Here is a 24,091-nt window from a genome sequence, read left to right on the forward strand (position 1 = left end):
TTTCCCAGTTTTCCCTTTTCCGCCTCCACGTTTTTTCATCCTGCACATTGTTATTGGAGCGGCAGGATGATGAACACCCTTCTCTGTTTTTTAGGTATTAGCATTAACATTGGGATGCACGACGGCTGAGTGGTTAGCGTGCAGACCTCACAGCTAGGAGACCCGAGTTCAATCCCACCCTCGGCCATCTCTGTGTGGAGTTTGCATGTTCTCCCCGTGCATGCGTGGCTTTTCTCCGGGTACTCCGGTTTCCTCCCACATTCCAAAAACATGCTAGGTTAATTAGCCACTCCAAATTGTCCATAGGTATGAATGTGAGTGTGAATGGTTGTTTGTCTATATGTGCCCTGGGATTGGCTGGCCACCAGTCCAGGGTGGACAGTACAATACATGACAGTACATGCAGTACATGACAGTACATGCAGTACATGCAGTACATGCAGTACATGACAGTATTGCTGAGGGCTTGATAGAAGAACCACTTGATGGTTGGCATGTAGAAGCCATGATGGTTGGCATGTAGAAGCCATGATGGTTCACATGTAGAAGCCATGATGGTTGGCATGTAGAAGCCATGATGGTTGGCATGTAGAAGCCATGATGGTTGGCATGTAGAAGCCATGATGGTTGGCATGTAGAAGCCATGATGGTTGGCATGTAGAAGCCATGATGGTTGGCATGTAGAAGCCATGATGGTTGGCATGTAGAAGCCATGATGGTTGGCATGTAGAAGCCATGATGGTTGGCATGTAGAAGCCATGATGGTTGGCATGTAGAAGCCATGATGGTTGGCATGTAGAAGCCATGATGGTTGGCATGTAGAAGCCATGATGGTTGGCATGTAGAAGCCATGATGGTTGGCATGTAGAAGCCATGATGGTTGGCATGTAGAAGCCGTGTTGCTTGGAAAAAGGATACATTGAAGTCAGTCTTCTGTTTGTGGACTAATCTCCGTCCTCAGATGACGAGCTGCTGATCGAGCGAAGTGTCCACAAAGGAATGATCAACCCCGGCGAGGAACGTCAGATGCTGGAGTTTCAAAGCTCCGGCGCCAGCATGGAGTACAGCGTCCGTGTGCGCTGCGACGAGCACTACTACGGCAGCAAGTGCAACAAGGTGTGCCGCCCCCGTGACGACTACTTCGGTCACTACGTGTGCGACCAGCTGGGGAACCCAGGATGCATGGAAGGCTGGACCGGCCCCGACTGCAGGACTGGTGAGGGGAGACGTGGTGGTCTTGTGGACTTGTGTAAACAAACGACAACAACGATCATGGTCGCTCTTCTCTCTTCTGGTCCAAGCCATCTGCAAGCCAGGATGCAGCCTCGTGCACGCCACGTGCGACATCCCTGGCCAGTGCACGTGAGTTCACGTTGTTTTGTCTTTGTTCACATGTCAGCCTCTTCAAAATATGAGCTTGTTTGCATGGGGGGGGGGGGGGGGTAGCATGTTGATAGCATACCAAGCAGCATACCTCCAGTACCCCCCACCCCCCCCCGACCCGCCTCCATCTGGCTCTCAGCTTCACTGTCATCTAGAAGCCATTGTTTCTACTTCCTGTTCTAAAGGCTTGCCCTCACCCACATGCACCCCCCCCCCCACACCCCCCGAACCCAGCGTCTGAAGCCCACATTACGTCTTCCTATCCGCCTCGCCGTTGTTATGACTGGCAGTCGGCCGCTAGGAAGTGTGGATTCCACCCACTGAGAGGCGGACGACAAGAATGCGGCGAGGAGCCACGTAAACACATTGTGTGACGTTCCAGGACAGGAAGCACATCCGTGAAGCCGAGTGCTTTAACAGTTGCAGTAAAGCGAATACTTTGACTAAAGAGGAAGCTTTTTGGTTCATTTCGGAATGAAACAGGATGCCACCAAAAATGTATTTAAGTGTAGCGTCTAAAGTCCTGCTATTAGCATCATCATGCTAGGAGGACTAAGAGGAGAACACGTCATAGAAAGTGTCTAAAGTCTAAAGTCTAAAGTCCTGCTATTAGCATCATCATGCTAGGAGGACTAAGAGGAGAACACGTCATAGAAAGTGTCTAAAGTCTAAAGTCTAAAGTCTAAAGTCCTGCTATTAGCATCATCATGCTAGGAGGACTAAGAGGAGAACACGTCATAGAAAGTGTCTAAAGTCTAAAGTCTAAAGTCTAAAGTCCTGCTATTAGCATCATCATGCTAGGAGGACTAAGAGGAGAACACGTCATAGAAAGTGTCTAAAGTCTAAAGTCTAAAGTCCTGCTATTAGCATCATCATGCTAGGAGGACTAAGAGGAGAACACGTCATAGAAAGTGTCTAAAGTCTAAAGTCTAAAGTCCTGCTATTAGCATCATCATGCTAGGAGGACTAAGAGGAGAACACGTCATAGAAAGTGTCTAAAGTCTAAAGTCTAAAGTCTAAAGTCCTGCTATTAGCATCATCATGCTAGGAGGACTAAGAGGAGAACACGTCATAGAAAGTGTCTAAAGTCTAAAGTCTAAAGTCTAAAGTCCTGCTATTAGCATCATCATGCTAGGAGGACTAAGAGGAGAACACGTCATAGAAATTCGGATTCTACGTGCAGGTCGTCCTCGATTGACCATGTTTTTGTTTTATTATTGATTTACAGCCGACACAAACCAAACCCACCTGCGTAGACCCCCATATGCTACCCCCCCAAACCAAGTTGTCTCTGGTTTTACATGTTTTACTTTCAATAACACCTCCCTTATCCGGCGGGAAGGGGTGGAGGCGTCATGTCAATAAGAATATAAATATAAAAATAAGTGTAAATATTGTCATCAAAACAATAGCCTATACAGTAACAAAGTGTAGAATTGCAGTATTAATGATAGTATTAATAATTGTATGAATAATCTTATTATTAAGTCCAGTATCGACATTTGAAGCATTATTGTACATACCAGTGAGATGTACGTTCATTTATGATCGTTAGGGTTAGGGTTAGGGTTAGGGTTAGGGTTAGGGTTAGCTGTCCCTGCGTCCTTCCTAGGGGTTAACAGCAGGAGAAAATGTCAGGTTTCCAATTGGAAAAGTGGGCAGGATGGAAGCACAGAGAGAGAGAGACAGAGAGAGAGAGAGAGAGTTAGAGAGAGAGAGAGAGAGAGAGGAAACTAGTGGAATGTGCCTCAACATGTGATTTGCTCTCCAGCGCTTAAAAGAAGCATGCAGGAGACTGGCAGCCCTCCACTGGTTTCATTGGTTCCACCTTGGCTGATGGCCAGGCCAACATCATGCAGACGCAAACGTACGCTAGCGTGTACAGTAGCACGTGGACACGTGGACACGTGGACGAGTTGTCCTGGTAGAACGTCTTGGTTCATGAGATGATTGGCATGGATGTTACTGAGGACAACTTGGAGGAATTGTGCAACATGGATGACGACGGAGAGAAGGAATGAAGCGTTAGCGTGTTAAAGGCCGTCAACAGAAACAGGAAGAAGGAAAAAAAATCATATTTCATATTTCATATTTCATATTTCATATTTCATATTTCATATTTCATATTTCATATTTCATATTTCATATTTCATATTTCATATTTCATATTTCATATTTCATACACACGCCCCCTCATGTGACAGCAAACAGTAGCTAGGCAACAGCCAGCTAAGTGCATCTACACACACACACACGGTCGTCAGGGTGTGGTCAGTCTGAGGGGCGCAAGCCAGGCAGGGGTAGTAGCCGGGGGGGGGGGGATATTTTCAGCCAGGGCAGCCCCTTTCCCGCGTTGGGACGGTCGAGGCAGCGGGGGCTGGCGTGGTAATGCCACCCTTGGCTTGGCGGGCGGGCCCCGGTATTTTCCACGCTCACCCACGCCGCAGCCAGAGCGACTGTCCACAGTGGCCACAGCGCCGTACGACGCCATGTTGTGGTCAACAATGCACGCATGCTGTACAAGACAAGCGCTACAAATAGCTGCGGCGCCGCGTGACCACGGAGGCGCCGCCGTTTCCAAACACCAGAGAGTATCTACCCTTCCTTTCTCCACCCTTTCTCCATTGTCAGTGGCCCTCATGAAGCTGAGCTCCGTTGGTCTTCACCTTCTTGTAGCTCTCATCTTCTACTCTCCTGCTTTGTGTGGCCAGGATGGTCTTGGTCTTCACCGATTTTAGACGTCTTTCAGGATCTTCTTTCAAACTTATTTACTAAATAAACAACTAGCATACAGGTCTCACAGCTAGGAGACCACGGTTCAATTCCACCCTCGGCCATCTCTGTGTGGAGTTTGCATGTTCTCCCCGTGCATGCGTGGGTTTTCTCCGGGTACTCCGGTTTCCTCCCACATTCCAAAAACATGCTAGGTTAATTAGCCACTCCAAATTGTCCATAGGTATGAATGAAAATGAATGAATGAATGAACAACTAAATAAGCTTTGGCTTGCTTTCTTTGGGCCTGATGTAATGTATTCATTAGTAATGTATTCATTATTCATGTATTCATTATTCATGTATTAATTATTCATGTATTCATGTATTCATGTATTTCTCTTCCAAAATGTGAATCCATAACAATATTAGTCATCTTGTTAAATAACTAATAACTAGCTTAGTTATTAGTTATCACTGTCCTTTTCATAGGAGCAGATCCTTTCACATGCTCAAAGAAGCCATCTTGTCCTCCATGATGGTTGTGGCGTTTTAGCGTCTTGGACCCGGCAAAATATGATGATTCTGCGAGCCAATGAAAGACAATCTCTGGGCTGCAAGTGGCCCCCGGGCAGCACTTTGAACACTTTGACACAAATCTTGGTCTGCATGTCCTCAGGAGCAGTACATCACCACTGGAAGGAGACGGGCTCGGCCTGTGTCCATTTTGCAGCATTTAGTGCAGGCGGGGGGGCGATGGGGGGGGGGGGGGGGGGGGCGTCTGACCGCAGGCTAAAATTAGCCCATGGTAGAAATGACAGGACAGGTGGGGCGAGGTTAGCGCCGGGCCTTGGAATAACAGAGTGCGTCCATAAACCAACAGATTAGCTAACCCGCCCCTCGGAGACGACCCATCCCGCCCCCGCACACAAACATCTTCCCGTGCGCCATTGATTCCCGTCGGGAATATCACTGTCAGATTCCCTGCTGCTGTCGGTCGGAGGATAACCTTGGTGTGTTGCAGGTGCAACTACGGCTGGCGGGGCCCGTTCTGTGACGAGTGTCTGCCGTACCCGGGATGTGTGCATGGCACCTGCGCCAAGCCCTGGCAGTGCACCTGTGACAAGAACTGGGGGGGCCTGCTGTGTGACAAAGGTCAGATGCTCGTCTCCATAATCAAACTTCACACCTGCAGAAATATTCACCCCCACATACAAGACCCATAAGGAAAAAACTCCATCGCCACAGTGAGGGGGAAATTCATCACACACTTTGTCGGTCTCTCCCTCTCTTATTGGACTTGAGGCAAATTAGCCATTTTTAGCATGAGGTATTCTGGTCATCAGGCAGTAGTCCAGCCTTCTGAGAACTGCTGGTGATAGTGGACACTTGGCGGTCCGAGCAGTCCAAACGGAGGCTGTAGTAATCCTCCACGACATCAAACCTACTTACTACATCTCGGATTGGGAATTTCCAAACTATTGGCGACTATTCCGTTTTTCAAAACAGACACAACATTGGTGGAACAGTCTTTGACAAATGGACTAAAGTGGATTAAGACGCATTGTTCCTTGGTGTGTGGTCCACCCCCCCAAAGTTGGACGGCAGCGTTCCGGGGGTGCGTTCCCAGTGGGATGAACCAGCATGTTTACTGTCCAGATCTAAACTACTGCGGGACCAATCGGCCATGTAAGAACGGGGGCACATGCATGAACACAGAACCAGACGAGTACAACTGCGCCTGTCCAGACGGCTACTCGGGAAAGAACTGCGAGATCGGTGAGTCTGGGAATGCCGGGTGGTCTCTAGAACCCCATGCTCTGTGGTTCCTGCTGACTGGGACTTTGCGTTGGTCCAGCTGAGCACGCTTGTGTTTCCAACCCCTGTGCCAACGGGGGGACTTGCCATGAGGTCCAGTCTGGGTTCGAGTGTCTCTGTCCCGATGGCTGGTCTGGACCCACCTGTGCTAAAGGTGAGTGACCTGAAACTCTGCGGTTCTAGACAGGAACCCTTTAGCAAGTCCACTTGGTCCACTTGTCTTCCAGACACGGATGAATGTGCGTCCGGTCCCTGCGCTCATGGCGGGACCTGCATCGACCAGGAGAACGCCTTTGAGTGTCTCTGCGCCCCCCAGTGGACGGGACAGACCTGCCAAATAGGTACAAGTCCAGCTTATGGACACGGTTGCATGTCCCCTGGTGTCTTGGTATGTGTTTTGTGGTTTTGCTGCTAATGTCATACGTGTGCTTAGCGTGGGCGGACGCGTGTTTGCACGCGTGCACGGAGACGCTCGTGCGTAACTCGAGATGAGCGACTTGAGTATCGCCAGAAATAACCCCCGCCGGGCAACTGCTAGCCTTGAGAGCTGCCCTCCACACCTCCATAGTTAGCGTCATTTAGGGAGGGGGGGGGGGGGGGTGTGTACAGTATGTACACGCCCCCCCCCCCCCCCCCCCCAACACTTTACAACCTGAAACATATCCTTTTTTATTTACCGTAGAGGAGAAGAGGGTGGCAGGGGCTATCATTTGTGGTCTGGGGTGGGGGCTCGGGGGGTGGTTATGGTTTCAACAGAGCAACAGGTGCCGCCTCCTCGGGGGGGGGGGCTTATTAATGCACGCTCAGGGCTTATAGCGAGTGAGGCGGCGTGGCGACCACGGCGACGGCTGCCTCTGAAATTGACGGCTTGGAATGTCGCAGGTCGGCCTCCAGGGAATGCCAAAGAGACATTAACCCCCCCACCCCACAAATGCAGGGCGGAGTGGGGGGGGGGGCAATGTCAGCTGCTTGATGTAAATATTGTGAAAAGACACTTTAGAAACATTCTTGGTACCAAACAACAGCGATGACCTCCACCAAGGCTTCATTCACGAAGCTTGCGTTTCCAAGCCAACACAAACGAACGAAAGCCTTTTAAACCAGCGGTATCCAAATTGTGGCCTGGGAGCCATTTCCAGCACGCAGCTCATTTTTAATGATAAAAATAAGTGGTGGAGTGATTAGCGTGCAGGCCTCACAGCTAGGAGACCCGAGTTCAATTCCACCCTCGCCCATCTCTGTGTGGAGTTTGCATGTTCTCCCCGTGCATGCGTGGCTTTTCTCCGGGTACTCCGGTTTCCTCCCACATTCCAAAAACATGCTAGGTTAATTAGCCACTCCAAATTGTCCATAGGTATGAATGTGAGTGTGAATGGTTGTTTGTCTATATGTGCCCTGGGATTGGCTGGCCACCAGTCCAGGGTGTACCCCGCCTCTCGCCCCAAGACAGCTGGGATAGGCTCCAGCACCCCCGCGACCTTCGTGAGGATAAGCGGTAGAAAATGAATGAATGAATGAATGAATGCTGTGTCAGCTTTAATCCAAAGCTAAGATGTGTATGTTGTGTTGAACTAGCTTAGCATATGAGAATAAGATATTATCTGTACAAATCACTGCATGACTTGCGGGCACCAGCATTCTGCCTGCAGTCACCTGATGATGAAAATCCGTAGATGAATAAATGAGCTGAGATAACATCTGCAACCAAGGAAAAGTTCAAGTTGAAACGATTCCCCTCAGTCGGTTTGGACCCGCCCACTTTAGGCGTGATGTTGTGCGGCGGGGGGCCGGGGGGGGCGTGATGTGGGGCTTCTGATTGGCTTGTTTGTCGTCTCACTTTGTCCTTGTGTCTCTTTGTGTGGACTGATCTTGCAGACGTTAACGAGTGCGTGGCCCAGCCTTGCCTCAACGCTTACTCTTGCAAAAACATGATTGGCGGATATCACTGCGCCTGTTTTCCTGGATGGGGGGGCCGCACGTGTGACATCAGTTAGTATCCAGTCGGCACAACCTTTCCTTACTTCCGCTTGGAGCGCTACTAGAGGCCAGCTAGCACTGCTCGGCTGACATCTTGCCATGGACATTCAAATACGATGTCTCAAATGGAAAACTATAGTCTGTACACTTTAGTCATAGTATATTTACTAGTAATATTTAGTCATAATGACATATTAGCATTGTTTATTGTTTATTATCCTCCAACTCCATGGCATCAAACCTCATTTTTCCTTTACGCCACGCTGCTCTCTCCATCGGGTGTCGGTACGGAAGTGCACCACTTGAGGCACAGCATCCTTTGTCAGATCTTCCAGTCCATGAAGACACTTGTTGTATCAGTCGTGATGCTAGTGGACCAGTAGCGCATCTTTAGCATCTTTAGCATCATTCGCTCAGCCTCCCAAACTAAACATTTCCTGACATGCTCAAACTGAAGCGGCGTAGTCTCTCTTTGCACGTCCTCATGGAGGAAGATTGGACTGCTCTCATATACGGCATGCTTCTCCGCGTTCTTCCTTCTTTCTACCGCATGCTCTGCTCGTCCAATATAATAATAATAATAATAATAATCCATCATTCTGTAAAAAACAAACACCTGACTGTGTTGTTTGTGTCCAGACGTGAACAGCTGCCATGGACAGTGCCAAAACGGGGGGAGCTGCAAGGTGAGCTTTAGCTTGTGGTGATGAACATCTGAACATCATAACATCATAACATCATAACATCATAACATCATAACATCATAACATCATAACATCATAACATCATAACATCATAACATCATAACATCATAACATAAACATTCATGTCCATCGTCAAATGTACGCTAGATTCCCGCAGTAATACATAATCCCGTAATCTCTCTTCAATTGCCATTGTTCACTTTGAACGTGTTCCCAACGTACGTATATTCATATTTTAATATTTAGGTGTGATAGCACACTACTAGCATAAACCTCAATGCTCAATGAAGAAACGTGGATGCTGCCATTTATTCATTATGAACAACTTATGGTGAAAAATACGAATAATATTTGACCAAAACCAACGTTTGTGGATGTCGTATATACGTGAATATGTACCAATGTTCTCGTATAGACGCATTACTCTTCTCTCATTCATTCATAAATTGAGTGACACCGCTGCTGAAAGGTGATGATGATGATGATGATGATGATGATGATGTGGGAAGGAAGGAAGGAGTAACCCCTTGCGTCCGTGCCAGGAGGTGCCCAGAGGCTACCAGTGCGTCTGCCAGCCCGGCTTTGTGGGTCGACACTGTGAGATCCAGAGAAACGGCTGTGCCAGCGCTCCGTGCGGGAACGCTGGCCGCTGCCACAACCTTCTGGATGGATTCATGTGCGATTGTCTGCCCGGGTTCTCCGGGAGAAGCTGCGAGGTGAGAAAGAGTAGAAGACTTTGGTTTTTTCCCAGGATTCAACAACGTTTGTCAAGTTTTTCCTTTTGCCTAAAAAGCTCCAGAAGGATCCATGCAGTCCCAATCCGTGTCACAACAAGGTCCAGTGTCACACGCTGATGGGGGACTTCTACTGCTCATGTCCTGAGGACTACGAGGGGAAGACCTGCTCCCAGCTGAAGGACCACTGCAAGACCAGCCACTGTCAAGGTAGCTCAGCTTTCCACCTTCTACTTCCTGTTTGCGGATGAAAGACCACAACTCGGCCTGCCTTCAGTGATTGACAGCTGCACGGTTGCCGTGGCCACCAACGACAGCCAGAAGGGGGTTTGGCACATTTCGTCCAACGTGTGCGGACCTCACGGACACTGCATCAGCCTTCCCGCCGGGAACTTCAGCTGCTCCTGCCAGCCCGGATTCACTGGGACCTACTGCCACCAGAGTCAGTCCTACTATTCGTATTTGCGCTAATGTCTGTCATCTGATTGGCTAAGATCTAAGATGCTTCCTTTGCTCCGCCGTGCACCCGGCAGCCTGGGAATGGGTTTTGAATGTCGGGAATTCTGGTACAATGGGGAAGTGGGGGTGGGAGTGTGCTGACGGAAGTATCGTCCTCCAGACATCAACGACTGTGAGTCATCTCCGTGTCGGAATGGAGGAACCTGCATCGACGGGATCAACTCCTTCCGCTGCTTCTGCCCGGCCGGCTGGGAGGGGAATCTGTGCCATATCGGTAAGTGGGGGGGGGGCTAAAAATGGAGCTTTCCTTCCCTTCGGATGAGGATGAACAAAGAATGTGAATTGTGTCCCAGATGTAAACGAGTGCAGCAGGAAGCCGTGTGAGAACGGAGGTGCGTGCGTGGACCTCCTCAACGACTTCTACTGCGACTGCGTGGACGACTGGAAAGGAAAAACCTGCAGCTCACGTGAGTTGGAGCCTTTTACTTACATTTTGGATAAGCAGTGATCAACAGTGACATACAGTATATATGATATATATGATATATAGGTATGATATATACGATATATACGATACACACCTTTTGCCGCTGAGAAACAGGAAGTAGCGTTAAGGTCTCCACGCTGCCCCCTCTAGGTGAGAGTCAGTGCGACTCCAGCACCTGCCTCAACGGAGGAACGTGTTACGACCACGGAGACTCCTTCCTGTGTCGCTGCCCCCCCCGCTGGGGCGGCAACACCTGCAGCACAGGTCAGACGGCCATCATGGCGCCATGGCTTGGACACCTGATGGCTTATGACCTTCCGTCTAACATCCACCACCTCCTTCCAAACGTTCCTCCAGCCAAAAACAGCACCTGTGAGTCTGGACCGTGTGAGCACGGCGGGACGTGTGTGGGAGTAGAAGACACCTTCTGGTGCATCTGCAGAGACGGATGGGCGGGGTCCACCTGTGCTGACAGTACGTACACGCCCACGTCGCTTTTCACCACCTTCTAGCACCTTCTCATGGAAACATCTTCTATTTGTAGACACCGACGACTGCAGTCCTCATCCCTGGTAGGTGGACTGTCTCCATTCCTCATCAGCTTTTTTGGTGGGCGGAGTCATGACATCACGCTTTGGTCTAATGTTTGCCGGCGAACACGAGGACGAGGACGTCTAAATGTGTTGTTGACTATTGGAAGTCAACATCGGCCTTGGAGTGGCCAGGCTAGCGCTAGCTAGCTAGCTAGCTAGCTAGGCTAGCTCCTGTCAGCGTAGAAATAGATGACTTAGATCATTGTGACATCAGAGTGACGCCAGGACAAAAGGGACAAGAACACCCCCCATTCACACACACCACCCCCCCGGAGGCTCCCCCATAATGACTGACAGGTGGATTAATGGTGGGAGGGGGAGGATCTCAGCATGTGGTCATGGGTGATTTACATATGAAGCGTGGACCAGAACCAACTGTTAAAGGTTTGGACAAAGACTGGGAATGTTGACGTTCCGAGACCCAGGGCCAGTCAGAACCTTCCAGAAGATGTCCTGCGTCCACTAATCTTTGTCCTGATGTCCCCCCCCAGCTACAACGGAGGCAAATGTGTGGACGGCGAGAACTGGTTCCGCTGTGAATGCGCCCCGGGTTTCGCCGGACCGGACTGCCGCATCAGTGAGTGTGCCTGGGATCCCGGTGCCGGGGTGGGCGGGGGGCGGGGGGGGGGGGGGGGGCAAAGGTCAGAGGTTGCGACATAGAGTGGGGGCGGCTCCGTCTTATTGTTTGAGGGCCACGGATTAGGAAGCCCTTAAGGAAGATGGTCTTAACCCCCCCCCCCCCCCCCCCCAGCTGATCCCGGGTCAGCTTCATCAGATGGGTCAGTGTGTTTTCTCGTGGTTATCTACTGTAGGTTAGCGGTTAGCGTGTATAAAAACACGCTGAAGGACTCTTTGGGTCAAATGACCAAAATAGAACTGGAGGACCGTTAGCATGTTTAGCATGTTTAGCATGTTTGCCTTGACCATGCAGAACACATGCAGACGATCACAACACACAAAGTCTTGTCAGGAGGAGACGTAAAAGTCATCTTTCTACACCCGGAATGGGATTTACCAAATGTGAAACCTGTTGGTGTTTGGCGAGAAGGACAGACGATAGAAACACAATTTCCTGTGTGCTCGTCAACATATTTGGTGTGTGGGAAATTAGAAAAAGGAGCATGCCTTCTTTATCTTATGGAACAACTTCTTGCTACATTGCATTTGGTGGATTTCACCTGGGTATGCAGCTTAGTAATGTGGAAGTAGGTCATGCTATAAGAGTACATTTTCCACATGTTCACATTAGTATAATAAAACATGAAATCGTAGTGTAACTCCCTCGGATGTGCAACGACAGACAGAAACTAGTTCCTGTTTCCTGATGGATTTATTCCATAAACCAACGTGAGAACTGAAAGGGGTTCAAACAGACACAAAATACAATCAATTACCGGTCACATAATACACAATATACAATAACACATTATGTCTCCAAATTCGTTTTATAATCAAGCCTTTTTCTTTACAGTAGTGCAACTAAACGTGTCACATGACATCCAAAGATTTCCATAAACAACCAACCATCACATGTGCAACAAAATAATAATAACACAACCAACCCTAATGCTGCTACAGCGAACTGGAAACTAACGAAACTAACACGAAGAGATGAAAGGAAAATAATACCAAACACATTTACTGCACCTTAATGGCTGCACACAAGCCTTAGGATGGAATTCTATATGTCTTCTTTAACTTTTAGCACCTATTATAGCGTGGCAACCAACGGAGCTTATTTTGGATGGGTGTGACGATTAAACAAGTACGTGCGGAAACGACAATTTTACAGACAATTAGTTCCGCCTCATTGACTTACATGCAGCTAGGTAGGAACCAAAAACGAAAACAGGTAGGAACTTAAAACTGACGGCATCTACTGACTGAGAGGCAGTTATATGTAGAACATATATACGTATCTTATATATGTTATATGTAAAACGTGCATTTAAATGACAAAATACACGAATGTAGCATTAGGGTGATGCTAAGTCGCTGCTGGAGTTCAGCAGTGTGTTTATTTGCCCCCCCCCCCCCATCAAGATCTGCAAGTTCACCCCAAAGCAAAGTAAGACTTTGCTTCCGTGTTTTTTTGCAGATGTGGACGAGTGTCAGTCGTCTCCCTGTGCTGAAGGTTCCACCTGCATGGATGAAATCAACGCCTTCCGTTGTCTTTGTCCTCCTGGACACGCTGGACCTCGATGTCAGGAGTGTGAGTATCTACAGTATGTCTAGTAATACTGCATCTTTACCAAGTATATCTATGTATCGATGTATCTATATCTACGTGCAGTTGTGGGTCTGGGCAAGCCGTGTCATCACGCGGGTCTTCAGTTCCCTCATGGGGGTCGCTGGGATGACGACTGCAACACTTGTCAGTGTGTGGATGGCTTGGTCCACTGCTCCAAGGTCAGCCATCTTGAAGGCCTTTCTTGTCTAGCGTCCTGCATTCCGCAAAGTCCGACCTTCCAGGTGTCTTCTTCCAGGTGTTGTGTGGTCGTCGGCCTTGTCTCCTGCGGACAGCTCCCCCTCACCCTCCGCCCTGTCCCGGGGGCCACGAGTGTGTGGGCCACCAGTTCCTCACCTGCTTCTCGCCGCCTTGCCACCAGTGGGGTGTGTGCTCCACGCCAGACGCCCCCAAACCTGTGCTCACACAGTGCGAGCCCAACAGCGGTTACCTCGATGAGAGCTGCGCTCGTATCACGCTGATCTTCAGGAAGGACAAAGTGCCCCTGGTAAGGAGACACGGCTAAGTGCTAAACCAGGATTTTGTTATTGGACTATTAGTGACGTTTCTTGTTAGATGTTACGCCAATGTAACGAGTGTTACTAAGTCTAAGTACTGTGGACTTGGACTTAGACACAATGCTAACACCTAATCACATGACTGATCCACTCAGGAAGGAGTAACGCCCCTGCGTGGGCGGGACTGGAGAATAACATATCAGAGTAGGCACTTTGTAGTTTCAGGACTTCCTGCTTCTTGTTTGAAGAACGGCGGTCCAGCATGATGTCCTTGGTGACGTCTTCCAGACACTTTTAGCACGAAAGAAGATCGAAAACCATCCCTGGTCGGAATGGACGACATGCTCCATCACATGATGTTTACATGATGTAAACAATCATGTTTACATCGTCTAAACAATGATGTTTACATCATCTAAACAATGATGTTTACATGGTGTAAACAATGATGTTTACATGGTGTAAACAATGATGTTTACATCATCTAAACAATGATGTTTACATGGTGTAAACAATGATGTTTACATGATGTAAACAATGATGTTTACATCGTCTAAACAATGATGTTTACATCGTCTAAACAATGATGTTTACATCATCTAAACAATGATGTTTACATGGTGTAAACAATGATGTTTACATGGTGTAAACAATGATGTTTACATCATCTAAACAATGATGTTTACATGGTGTAAACAATGATGTTTACATGATGTAAACAATGATGTTTACATCGTCTAAACAATGATGTTTACATCATGTAAACAATGATGTTTACATCGTCTAAACAATGATGTTTACATCATCTAAACAATGATGTTTACATCGTCTAAACAATGATGTTTACATCATCTAAACAATGATGTTTACATCATCTAAACAATGATGTTTACATCATCTAAACAATGATGTTTACATCATCTAAACAATGATGTTTACATCGTCTAAACAATGATGTTTACATGATGTAAACAATGATGTTTACATGATGTAAACAATGATGTTTACATTGTCTAAACAATGATGTTTACATCATCTAAACAATGATGTTTACATGGTGTAAACAATGATGTTTACATCGTCTAAACAATGATGTTTACATGGTGTAAACAATGATGTTTACATGTTGTAAACAATGATGTTTACATCATCTAAACAATGATGTTTACATGGTGTAAACAATGATGTTTACATCGTCTAAACAATGATGTTTACATGATGTAAACAATGATGTTTACATGGTGTAAACAATGATGTTTACATGATGTAAACAATGATGTTTACATGATCTAAACGATTATGTTTACATGATGTAAACAATGATGTTTACATGGTGTAAACAATGATGTTTACATGATGTAAACGATGATGTTTACATTATGTAAACGATGATGTTTACATCATGTAAACAATGATGTTTACATGTTGTAAACAATTATGTTTACATCATCTAAACAATGATGTTTACATGGTGTAAACAATGATGTTTACATCGTCTAAACAATGATGTTTACATGATGTAAACAATGATGTTTACATGGTGTAAACAATGATGTTTACATGATGTAAACGATGATGTTTACATGATCTAAACGATTATGTTTACATGATGTAAACAATGATGTTTACATGGTGTAAACAATGATGTTTACATGATGTAAACGATGATGTTTACATTATGTAAACGATGATGTTTACATCATGTAAACAATGATGTTTACATGATGTAAACAATGATGTTTACATGATGTAAACAATGATGTTTACATGATGTAAACAATGATGTTTACATGATGTAAACAATGATGTTTACATCATGTAAACAATGATGTTTACATCATGTAAACGATGATGGGATCAATGAAGGCGTTTGCATGTCTACCGTCATGCATGTGGAGTTGTTAGCAGGCGACATCTTGGAAAGACGTTTGGAAGCTTCAAGAACGTTCTGTCCCCGCAGGGAACCACAGTGGAGAACATCTGCTCTGAGATCCGCCACCTTCCCATCACTCAGATGCTGGCCCAAGAGCGAGCGCTGCTCATCCTGTGTGAAGTGTCCTACACCAACAGTGACGCTGTGGAGGTTGCCATGGTGATTGACACACACACACACATTCATGTCAAGTGTTGTCGTAAAGGTTTCATGTTTCCACCTCCACCTCACTTCCTTTGAATGTAAAAGTAAAACCGAAAGCAGCTAGCTAGGATCAGGTGCTTTGCTAGTTGTTTCCATGACAACATAGCAACAGTCTGCATCTTTAAAGTGTGAACGAACATCTGCTTGACGTTTGATCACCTCACCCTCTTTGTGTCCTCCCATGACGTCTTCTGTTCTTTGGGTCTCACTAACGAGGTCTTTCCTCCTGGCTCACCCCCTCCAGGACTTGGAAGCCTGTCAATCACCTCAAGAACTTCTTGTAGTCCTGCTTTGCTTACACGCATGTTAGCATGTTAGCATGTTAGCATGTTAGTAAACTCCCACATGAGGGGTGAGGAGGAGATGTGTGACATCCCAAGGTTTTGTTGTGTCCCCCCGCCAGTCCTTCCAGCAGGAGGTGCAGGCCAACGTCCGGGAGCGCGGACAGATCCAGAAGGCGGCCAGCGCCGTCATCGGGGCGCTGTCCAAGCGCCACAACAGCAGCGTCATGTTGGCCGTGGTGGAGGTCAAAGTGGAGACCCGGGTGGACGCCCCGGCTGTGGGTGAGTCCCTCTCGCTTCTGTTGCTCCTCTGTGGCGCCTCCTTCAGGCCTCCTGTGGAGCTGCGGGTTAAATGAGATCATTCGATCAATGATTGACGACCCGGAAGAGAAATTGATTGGTTGGCCCCAAGATTTCAAAATGTTTCTCATATTTGTTTCCTAATTTGGACTTCATTGAAACTTTTGATCAGCAATGACAGCTGATGATGGATGAACTTGATGATGAAACGTGATGTCGCTATGGTTACTGTGACATTGATTGACACGTTGTCGTGCACGCCAGGCTACGTGCTTCCGCTGCTGTGCGTGCTGTTCTGCGCGGTGTGGGTTTCGTGCGTCGTGGTGTGCGTCTGGTGGACCCGCAAGAGGAAGAAAGAGCGCGAGAGGAGGTGTCGCCCAGAGGACGGGACCGTCAACAACCGGCTGGTGCCTCAGCGGAGCCCCGCCCCCAAAGACAACCGGGACAAAGACATTCGGTATGAATGCAAGAAGCTGATGGGCCCGTCGGAGCGGGCGTGCGACGGCGCCGAGGCCGCTAGCGAGCACGAGGAGGAGGACGAGGAGAGGACGCTCGGTGGGGAGGACAGGCGTCCGCCGCCCAAGTGCTCAGCGGGGGGCGAGCGGGACAAGGGGATGACGGGTAAGGGCGGGGTCATCTGCACCACGCGCAGTGGGCGGGTCAAAGCGCCACACCGGACCGCCTACAGTCCCAAGGACAACCGCTGGAAAAACCTGAATGCCGCCAAGCTGGGCGAGGACATCAAAGACCACTACGTATGAGCACGCCGCAGGGGCGGAGCCTGGCGGTCTGCAACGTGGCAGGAAGTCAGGATTTGAAAAGCGGGCTTTTTGCAGCTACTCTTCATGTTGGACTGGCAGCTTGCCTTTCTATTGGTCCTTCTTGCCTTAGCCCCGCCCACCGGCCTCTTTTCTACGCTGGCCTGGCGTTATGCGGAGGACTGAAAAAGACGCGTTAGAGTCCACGACAGTCCACCTGGCACAAGCTTGTTTACACCCAGCATCACATGGTCCATCCACATCCACCCGATCCACTTCCTGCATCAGGTAGTTTCAGAGTAAGAGTGCCTTCAGCTTGATGGAATACCAAACAAAGCACATCTTTGTACATACCGTGTATTTGTAAATACCCACAATGTGTACATTTTACTTTGGTAACTTAAGTAATGCTTCCTTTCCATGTACAATTATTATGAATATTAAGATTATTACCACGTGATTGTTTGCTTCCTTGGAAAATGATGTCATTCCTCTTAGCGCTGGCCACACACGCTTACGTGCACGTTACACGCATACACGCCAGATGGGGCAAATGTCTTCTGCACGGCTGTTACATGGGTTTAGCACCAGTGCTGCACGGGTGTTACGTGGATGTTACACACTCATAACGCTAATGCTACGTGTCTGTGTTACATGGGCATTACACAGGTGTCACAGATGGGGTCCACTGGTGTTACACAAGTAACACGGATGTGACTGCTACTCAGTTGTTGCATGGATGTTACACAGTTGTAATGCTAATGTTACATGTGTGTAACATGGGCATGACACACACAGGCGTTCCAAATGTGGGTATCACAGATGTTCAAGTGCTATGCAGGTGTTACATGGATACACTTGTAACACTAATGTTACGTGGGTGCTGTACACTTGTAACACATGTGTGTTACACAGGTGTTACCTGGACACTGCACAAGTGTAACCGCAATACTAGTAATGCATGGCCATTATAAGCATTGACTTGCTGTTGCAAATGTGTTACACATGTGTAACAGATGTTACAACTCATTTACACAACACTTATAATAGGGTTACCCATGCGTTACACAGGTGTGACACATGTTACAAATATCTTACACAGCAGTTCTAATAGGGTTACCCATGCGTTACACATGTGTAACATGAACATGACTCATGTGTAACAGGTGCTGCACGTGTGACACAGATGCTACAAATATGTGAACACGGGTGTAACAGGGATGTGACTCAAGTGCCACACAGGCATTACGTAATGTTACACAGGTGTTACACTGTTACGTTGGAATTACACTGCTATTACAAATGTGTAAAACTGACCTTCTACAGGTGTCACACAGGTGTTACACCAGCGTTACCTAAGCATTACAGAGGTGTTACACATGTCTGCGTGAGTGGATTGGATAAGGTGTTATTGGTGTTGGTTAGAAGATCCATGGGAATCGTGACAGGACAAACATTGTAACGAGCACCAGTGTAACACTACAAAAGTCCCAAGTAGGCGACATGGCAGCAGTCACATGACCACTATTACTTTGTGCATGAAATCCTCTTGAAAGGAAAGAAAAGTGAAGATGATAAAACCTTGTGATGTCATCTTCTCTGCATAGTCTGCAAGTGTCAATCACTCCCGGCTTAGCCCCGCCTCTCGCCATGATGGTCTAATGAAGGGAACAAGCTGAGTTGTCATTCGTGCACTGAAGAACACCAGCTAGTGTTTAGCATTAGCATTAGCTAGTGGGTCAAAGGTCAGTCCCAAAGCGAGGCAGAACGTGCTTCTAGAACTTTGTCATCATTTTGTACAAAAACGTTGTTGGTTTGTTGGTGTAACGTTTGTTTGAACCATCGTATTATTTATTAAAGTATTTTATACCATGCTGTTGTCTCTGGTTTATATTCATCACTCCTCATTTGCTGTGTTAGCCGCATGCTAACTTTGACATGCTAACTTGCGTTGGTGAAGCCGATGATAAATGATTAATGTCGTCCCAGCAGCTGTGGCGCTCGTCCTGGGCGCTTGGCGGGATTTTGTCGTTTGTTCATGTAGTCAGCAGTTGCTCGGAGAGGAATGACAAACGTGTCAGGAACGCCTGGAGGGACGACACCGCCATGTTTAGGGGGCGGGACTTGCTACACGCCGCTAATAGCAACACGACACACTTGCACTCCATTTCTTTTGGCGCTCGTCCCCCACGGCGGCGTCAACATCGACGTGTTGTCGTAGACCAGACGAGGTGAGGATGCTAAGGATGCTAACTGTCAGCAGCTCAGTAGCTAACTGGCTGACAAACGTTCGTCCGGTGAGTCAAAGACGCTGGAAGGCGGGACAGCAGGAGGACGGAGGACCACTCCTCAGTGAGGCCTGAATCCACATGTTCAAGCTGAGATGAAAGACCCCGCGTGGACCCGGACCGCCCGCGTGGACCCGGACCGCCCGCGTGGACCCGGACCGCCCGCGTGGACCCGGACCGCCCGCGTGGACCCGGACCGCCCGCGAAGCCACGCCCTCCACGTGCACGCTTTTCCAGATGTTCTCACCGAGGGAGGGGTCGCTGCTTCAAAGACAACGCTGACGTCCCCTGAGGTCACGTGACATCATGTGCTGCTGAGGGAAGCACAGCATGGCGACGTCAGCGCCAGATTCCGTCCATCAGAATGACTTGAACACGGCAAAGAACACGATTGTTATCTTTCATGAAGAAATGTGGAGGATCCATGATGGCTTCCTGTCAGCCCGTGGAGGCCATGAACTCACAAGGTGGCGCTAAAACCAGCAGAAGGCACACCTTCATGTAGCACCACAAAACCGGCAAGCTAGCTAGCTAGCTAGCGTGTGTGTGTGTGTGTGTGTGTGTGTGTGTGTGTGTGTGTGTGTGTGTGTGTTCCCGTCCATTCATTCATCACACTGATTGTGTCCCTGTTGATTTATGGTGGGAACCAGAGAAACTTCCTCCTTCTACTGAACGTCAGCTTCCTGCTGATAAAACACACACACACATGCACACACACACACACACACACACACACAGGTATTATTAATAGACGCAGCTTACATCAAACACAAAGTGCACACTTGACATACACACTCTCTTTCTCATCGACAAAAGTATCTTTTATACAAAGGACTACCATGCTGAAAAAAACCCATTTAGTAAAGTTAGGATAAAAATTATACATTTACGAGAAAAAAGTAGGAATATTCTGAAAATAAATTCAAAAATACACCTTGAAAAAAGTTGCTCATTTACAAGGCAAAAATAATAATATGTAGTATTAGTAATATAGTCATATAGTCATATGATCATAAAGCAAAGTTGTAAATTTAGCAGAATAAAAAGTTGTAAATCATCATCAAAATCATCAAAAAAGTCGTAAATTCATGATATTCATTGAATATTACATGAATAGCATCATAAATATACGAAGAAAAAGTCAGAATTTTATTTTATTTTATTCAAGATAAAAATCTTAATTTCCAAGAATAAAGTTGTACATTTATGTGAATAAAGTCGTAAATTAACCAGAAAAAGTGTTAATTTATAAGACAAAAGGCCATAATTATACGAGAATACAGTCAGAAATTTACGAGGATATTTCAAGAATGGAAAAAAAGTCGTAATTACGAGAATAAAGATGTAAATTTACCAGAAACTTTAACAAGTCAGTCAGCTAAAAAAAAAAAAAAAGTTCAAGTGGTATTTTGGTGTTTTAATGCACGCTCTTCATACAACAGTAAAACACTACCCTCTTGTGGCTACAAAGTGTAGTGCAACACATGTAATGTAACGTGTCGTCTTTGACACTAGATAGCAGCATCGCCACAACACACTACTCATTCATACTCATATAATCATAATCATGATCATAATCATAATAAAGAAGTAGTGGACGGTTGCTTTTGTCGTAATAAATTCAAATTAGGGTTGTGCTTGCCAAAGTGTATCATCATCTGGGGTCAAAGGCTATCATTTATACTTGAGTGTCGTGACGCATTAGCATGATTTACATATCATAAACATGTGTATGTATGTATGTATGTATGTATGTATGGAGTTGCTAGTAGTGTATTGTAGTATTTTAACAATGTTATTTACTGTATCCTACCTGTAGCTCAGTCAGCTCACCCAAATAATAGCTGTGTACCTAATGAAGTGTCCATATGTTGTGTATGATCAAGCCAAGCGAGGATGATGATGGCGGTGATGATGCAGGTGTGTGTGATGGACACATGGAGGCTGGGTCAGTACTAATTCATTTCAGTCTTCATCATCCATCCTCCTCCTCCTAGGGAGGGCTTGCCATGAAAAAAAGGACAGTCAGTGACACACACGCACACACACACACACACACACACACACACACACTAACACACACACACGCACACACACACACACACACACTAACACACAGCATGTGTGCATGCAAGCTAAAAGCTCACTTACACGCCAGCCGTCATCCTGTCACAGCACATGATGGCGGGTGGCGGATAAAGGCCCACGTGGTCATGTGGCCAGTAGGCGGGCGGGGGGGCGGACGGGCGGGCGGGGGCGATGTTTTGACAGATGTCGCCACGATCCTCGTCCTGAAAGTGACAGCTCTCGTCCACAATGTGAGGACACGCGAAGGCGCGCCGTGTAACGTGATGACTCAGCAGCAGTGAAGAACGCTGGCTGCCTTGTTAGCCGTGTTTGGGTGGCGCTCGCTCGCTAGCTAACGTGTTGGCCTTCCTGTCCTCCAGCTACCTCCATGCTGACCATCTCCTCCCGTTTGGTTTGCAATTACGAGATTAGATTTACTAGCTTCTCTCCATCATTGACTTTGTTCACTAGCGACAGAAGCTAGCAGGCTAACTGATAACTAGCTTGAGCCCTAAATATGCTTGACCCACATTTCAAGTATAAAATGTATTGGTACTCACCACCAATGAATGATAATAATAATGAATAATAATAATAATAAGATGGTGTGGACGTTATGTACAGCGGAACCTTGGTTAGCATCATGAACTTGGCCCAGAATGACTGTAACCGAAACGGACTTTAACCCAGTCAATCAGTTTTCCCATCATAAGAAATCCTGTTTACGTTTCCATAGCTTTATGATTAGAGCTAACTTCCTTTCAGTGAAGACGCCATTGGTGACCCCAAAGCCCCCAAAAACGCAACGATACAAAAGAAATGTGGGTATGCGGGCTGGGATTTTGGGGGGCGGGGGTCCTGAACCTGTCTGGAACACAATAGAATTCTTGGTGCCATTCCGGTCGTGCCAATGGAATGATTCCGATGAGTGTCTATGGGAGGGCTGGTGAGGGGGTCTCGGGACAGCTGGGGGACAAAAGAGCAGACTGTGGCAGCCCACCAGGGTCTCATCTGAACTCTGGACACGCGTCTTAGTCCCCGAAGCTTTTGGGAGAAGCAGACAGAAGGTCCAATAATGAGGTTTTGTCCTAGGGTAGGGGGCTGTCTTGGGGGTGCACAGCGGGGGGTGGGGGGGTTGGGGGGGGGGGGGGGTGAAGGCCAAGCTAAAAAGTGAAGTGATGTGAAAGTTTTTGCCATCAGCTCAGAGGAACATACTACGAACATCAGGTGGACTGGACTCTTCACACTTGGATTCAAACTGGATTCACTCCTTGTTTGTTCCCTTTTACAAATTCCCATCACCTTCTGGCTTGAATCCACTTCAGAAGGACCAAGTTTAGTACTTCTAGAAAAATAGAGTAGTTTCTGAGGAAGTAATGACTACGGCACATACATTGACAGTACTACTGCTACTGAGGAACTCATGAAGAAGGCATGAGAAACTAATGACTAGAGTAGTTACTATACAACTACACACACTATACACACCACATCTGATCAACATGGCGCCGGTCACATGACCACATAGCGAGACACAGCAGCTGTGAAGGACAAAAGATGAGACGACACCTGCCTCGACCCCCCCATCCCTCCCACCCCCCCATCCCGCCATTGTGTCCACTTTCTTTGACTTCCTGCTTGAGACGCCATGCGTGTGTTTGCGTCCACGTGTCCAACATAAAGACAATAAGGACAACAATGCTGGCACCAACAAAAGGCTTCATGTCCATTGAGCTCCATGATGGTGTGCAGATGAACTGTGTGTGTTTTTAAGCAGACGTCTGCTTGACTATGGACAATGCGACGTCTCACTCTGACTCCTTCCATCAATCCAACGTTAGAACAATAGGCTTCATGCTGTTAGCTGGGTGGGGGGTTTTAATACATTGTTTGGATTTTAAAGAAAATTACTTAGTATAACATAGTATAGTATAGTATAGTATAGTATAGTATAGTATAGTATAGTATCATATAGTATAGTATCGTATAGTATAGTATAGTATAGTATAGTATAGTATAGTATAGTATAGTATAGTATAGTATAGTATAGTATAGTATAGTATAGTATAGTATAGTATAGTATCGTATAGTATAGTATAGTATAGTATAGTATAGTATAGCATAGTATCATATCGTATAGTATAGTATAGTATAGTATAGCATCGTATAGTATAGTATAGTATAGTATCGTATAGTATAGTATAGTATCGTATAGTATAGTATAGTATAGTATAGTATAGCATCGTATAGTATAGTATAGTATAGTATAGTATAGTATAGTATAGTATAGTATAGTATAGTATCGTATAGTATCGTATCGTATAGTATAGTATAGTATAGTATAGTATAGTATAGCATAGTATCATATCGTATAGTATAGTATAGTATAGTATAGTGTAGTATAGTATAGCATCGTATAGTATAGTATAGTATAGTATCATATCGTATAGTATAGTATAGTATAGTATAGTATAGCATCGTATAGTATAGTATAGTATAGTATAGTATAGTATAGTATAGTATAGTATAGTATAGTATAGTATAGTATAGTATAGCATCGTATAGTATAGTATAGTATAGTATAGTATAGTATAGTATAGTATAGTATAGTATAGTATAGTATAGTATAGCATATAGAGTATATGCAC

The 24,091-nt window shown here is 46.5% G+C and overlaps 1 protein-coding gene across 4 annotated transcripts in view; it reads left to right on the plus strand.

Annotated features, from left to right (window-relative positions):
* LOC131140676 (protein jagged-2-like) overlaps positions 1-18,960 on the plus strand; it is a 52,678-nt gene extending 33,718 nt beyond the window's left edge. For 3 of the 4 annotated variants that reach the window (XM_058091321.1, XM_058091322.1, XM_058091324.1), the window contains 23 exons: positions 962-1,216; positions 1,302-1,362; positions 5,120-5,250; positions 5,755-5,874; positions 5,954-6,067; positions 6,141-6,254; positions 7,789-7,902; positions 8,530-8,576; positions 9,137-9,310; positions 9,388-9,538; positions 9,606-9,770; positions 9,948-10,061; positions 10,141-10,254; positions 10,425-10,538; positions 10,632-10,748; positions 10,819-10,846; positions 11,359-11,444; positions 12,966-13,079; positions 13,161-13,276; positions 13,354-13,602; positions 15,573-15,704; positions 16,153-16,312; positions 16,595-18,960. In XM_058091321.1, coding sequence (XP_057947304.1) covers positions 962-1,216; positions 1,302-1,362; positions 5,120-5,250; positions 5,755-5,874; positions 5,954-6,067; positions 6,141-6,254; positions 7,789-7,902; positions 8,530-8,576; positions 9,137-9,310; positions 9,388-9,538; positions 9,606-9,770; positions 9,948-10,061; positions 10,141-10,254; positions 10,425-10,538; positions 10,632-10,748; positions 10,819-10,846; positions 11,359-11,444; positions 12,966-13,079; positions 13,161-13,276; positions 13,354-13,602; positions 15,573-15,704; positions 16,153-16,312; positions 16,595-17,091 — 3,287 coding nt within the window. In that variant the 3' untranslated portion in view covers positions 17,092-18,960. The remainder of the gene's footprint in view (positions 1-961; positions 1,217-1,301; positions 1,363-5,119; positions 5,251-5,754; positions 5,875-5,953; positions 6,068-6,140; positions 6,255-7,788; positions 7,903-8,529; positions 8,577-9,136; positions 9,311-9,387; positions 9,539-9,605; positions 9,771-9,947; positions 10,062-10,140; positions 10,255-10,424; positions 10,539-10,631; positions 10,749-10,818; positions 10,847-11,358; positions 11,445-12,965; positions 13,080-13,160; positions 13,277-13,353; positions 13,603-15,572; positions 15,705-16,152; positions 16,313-16,594) is intronic. The other variant, XM_058091323.1, reaches the window with a different exon arrangement.
* The last annotated feature ends 5,131 nt before the right edge of the window (positions 18,961-24,091 follow it).

Source organism: Doryrhamphus excisus, chromosome 13, assembly GCF_030265055.1.
Source record: "Doryrhamphus excisus isolate RoL2022-K1 chromosome 13, RoL_Dexc_1.0, whole genome shotgun sequence".
Classification (NCBI taxonomy): Eukaryota; Metazoa; Chordata; class Actinopteri; order Syngnathiformes; family Syngnathidae; genus Doryrhamphus; species Doryrhamphus excisus.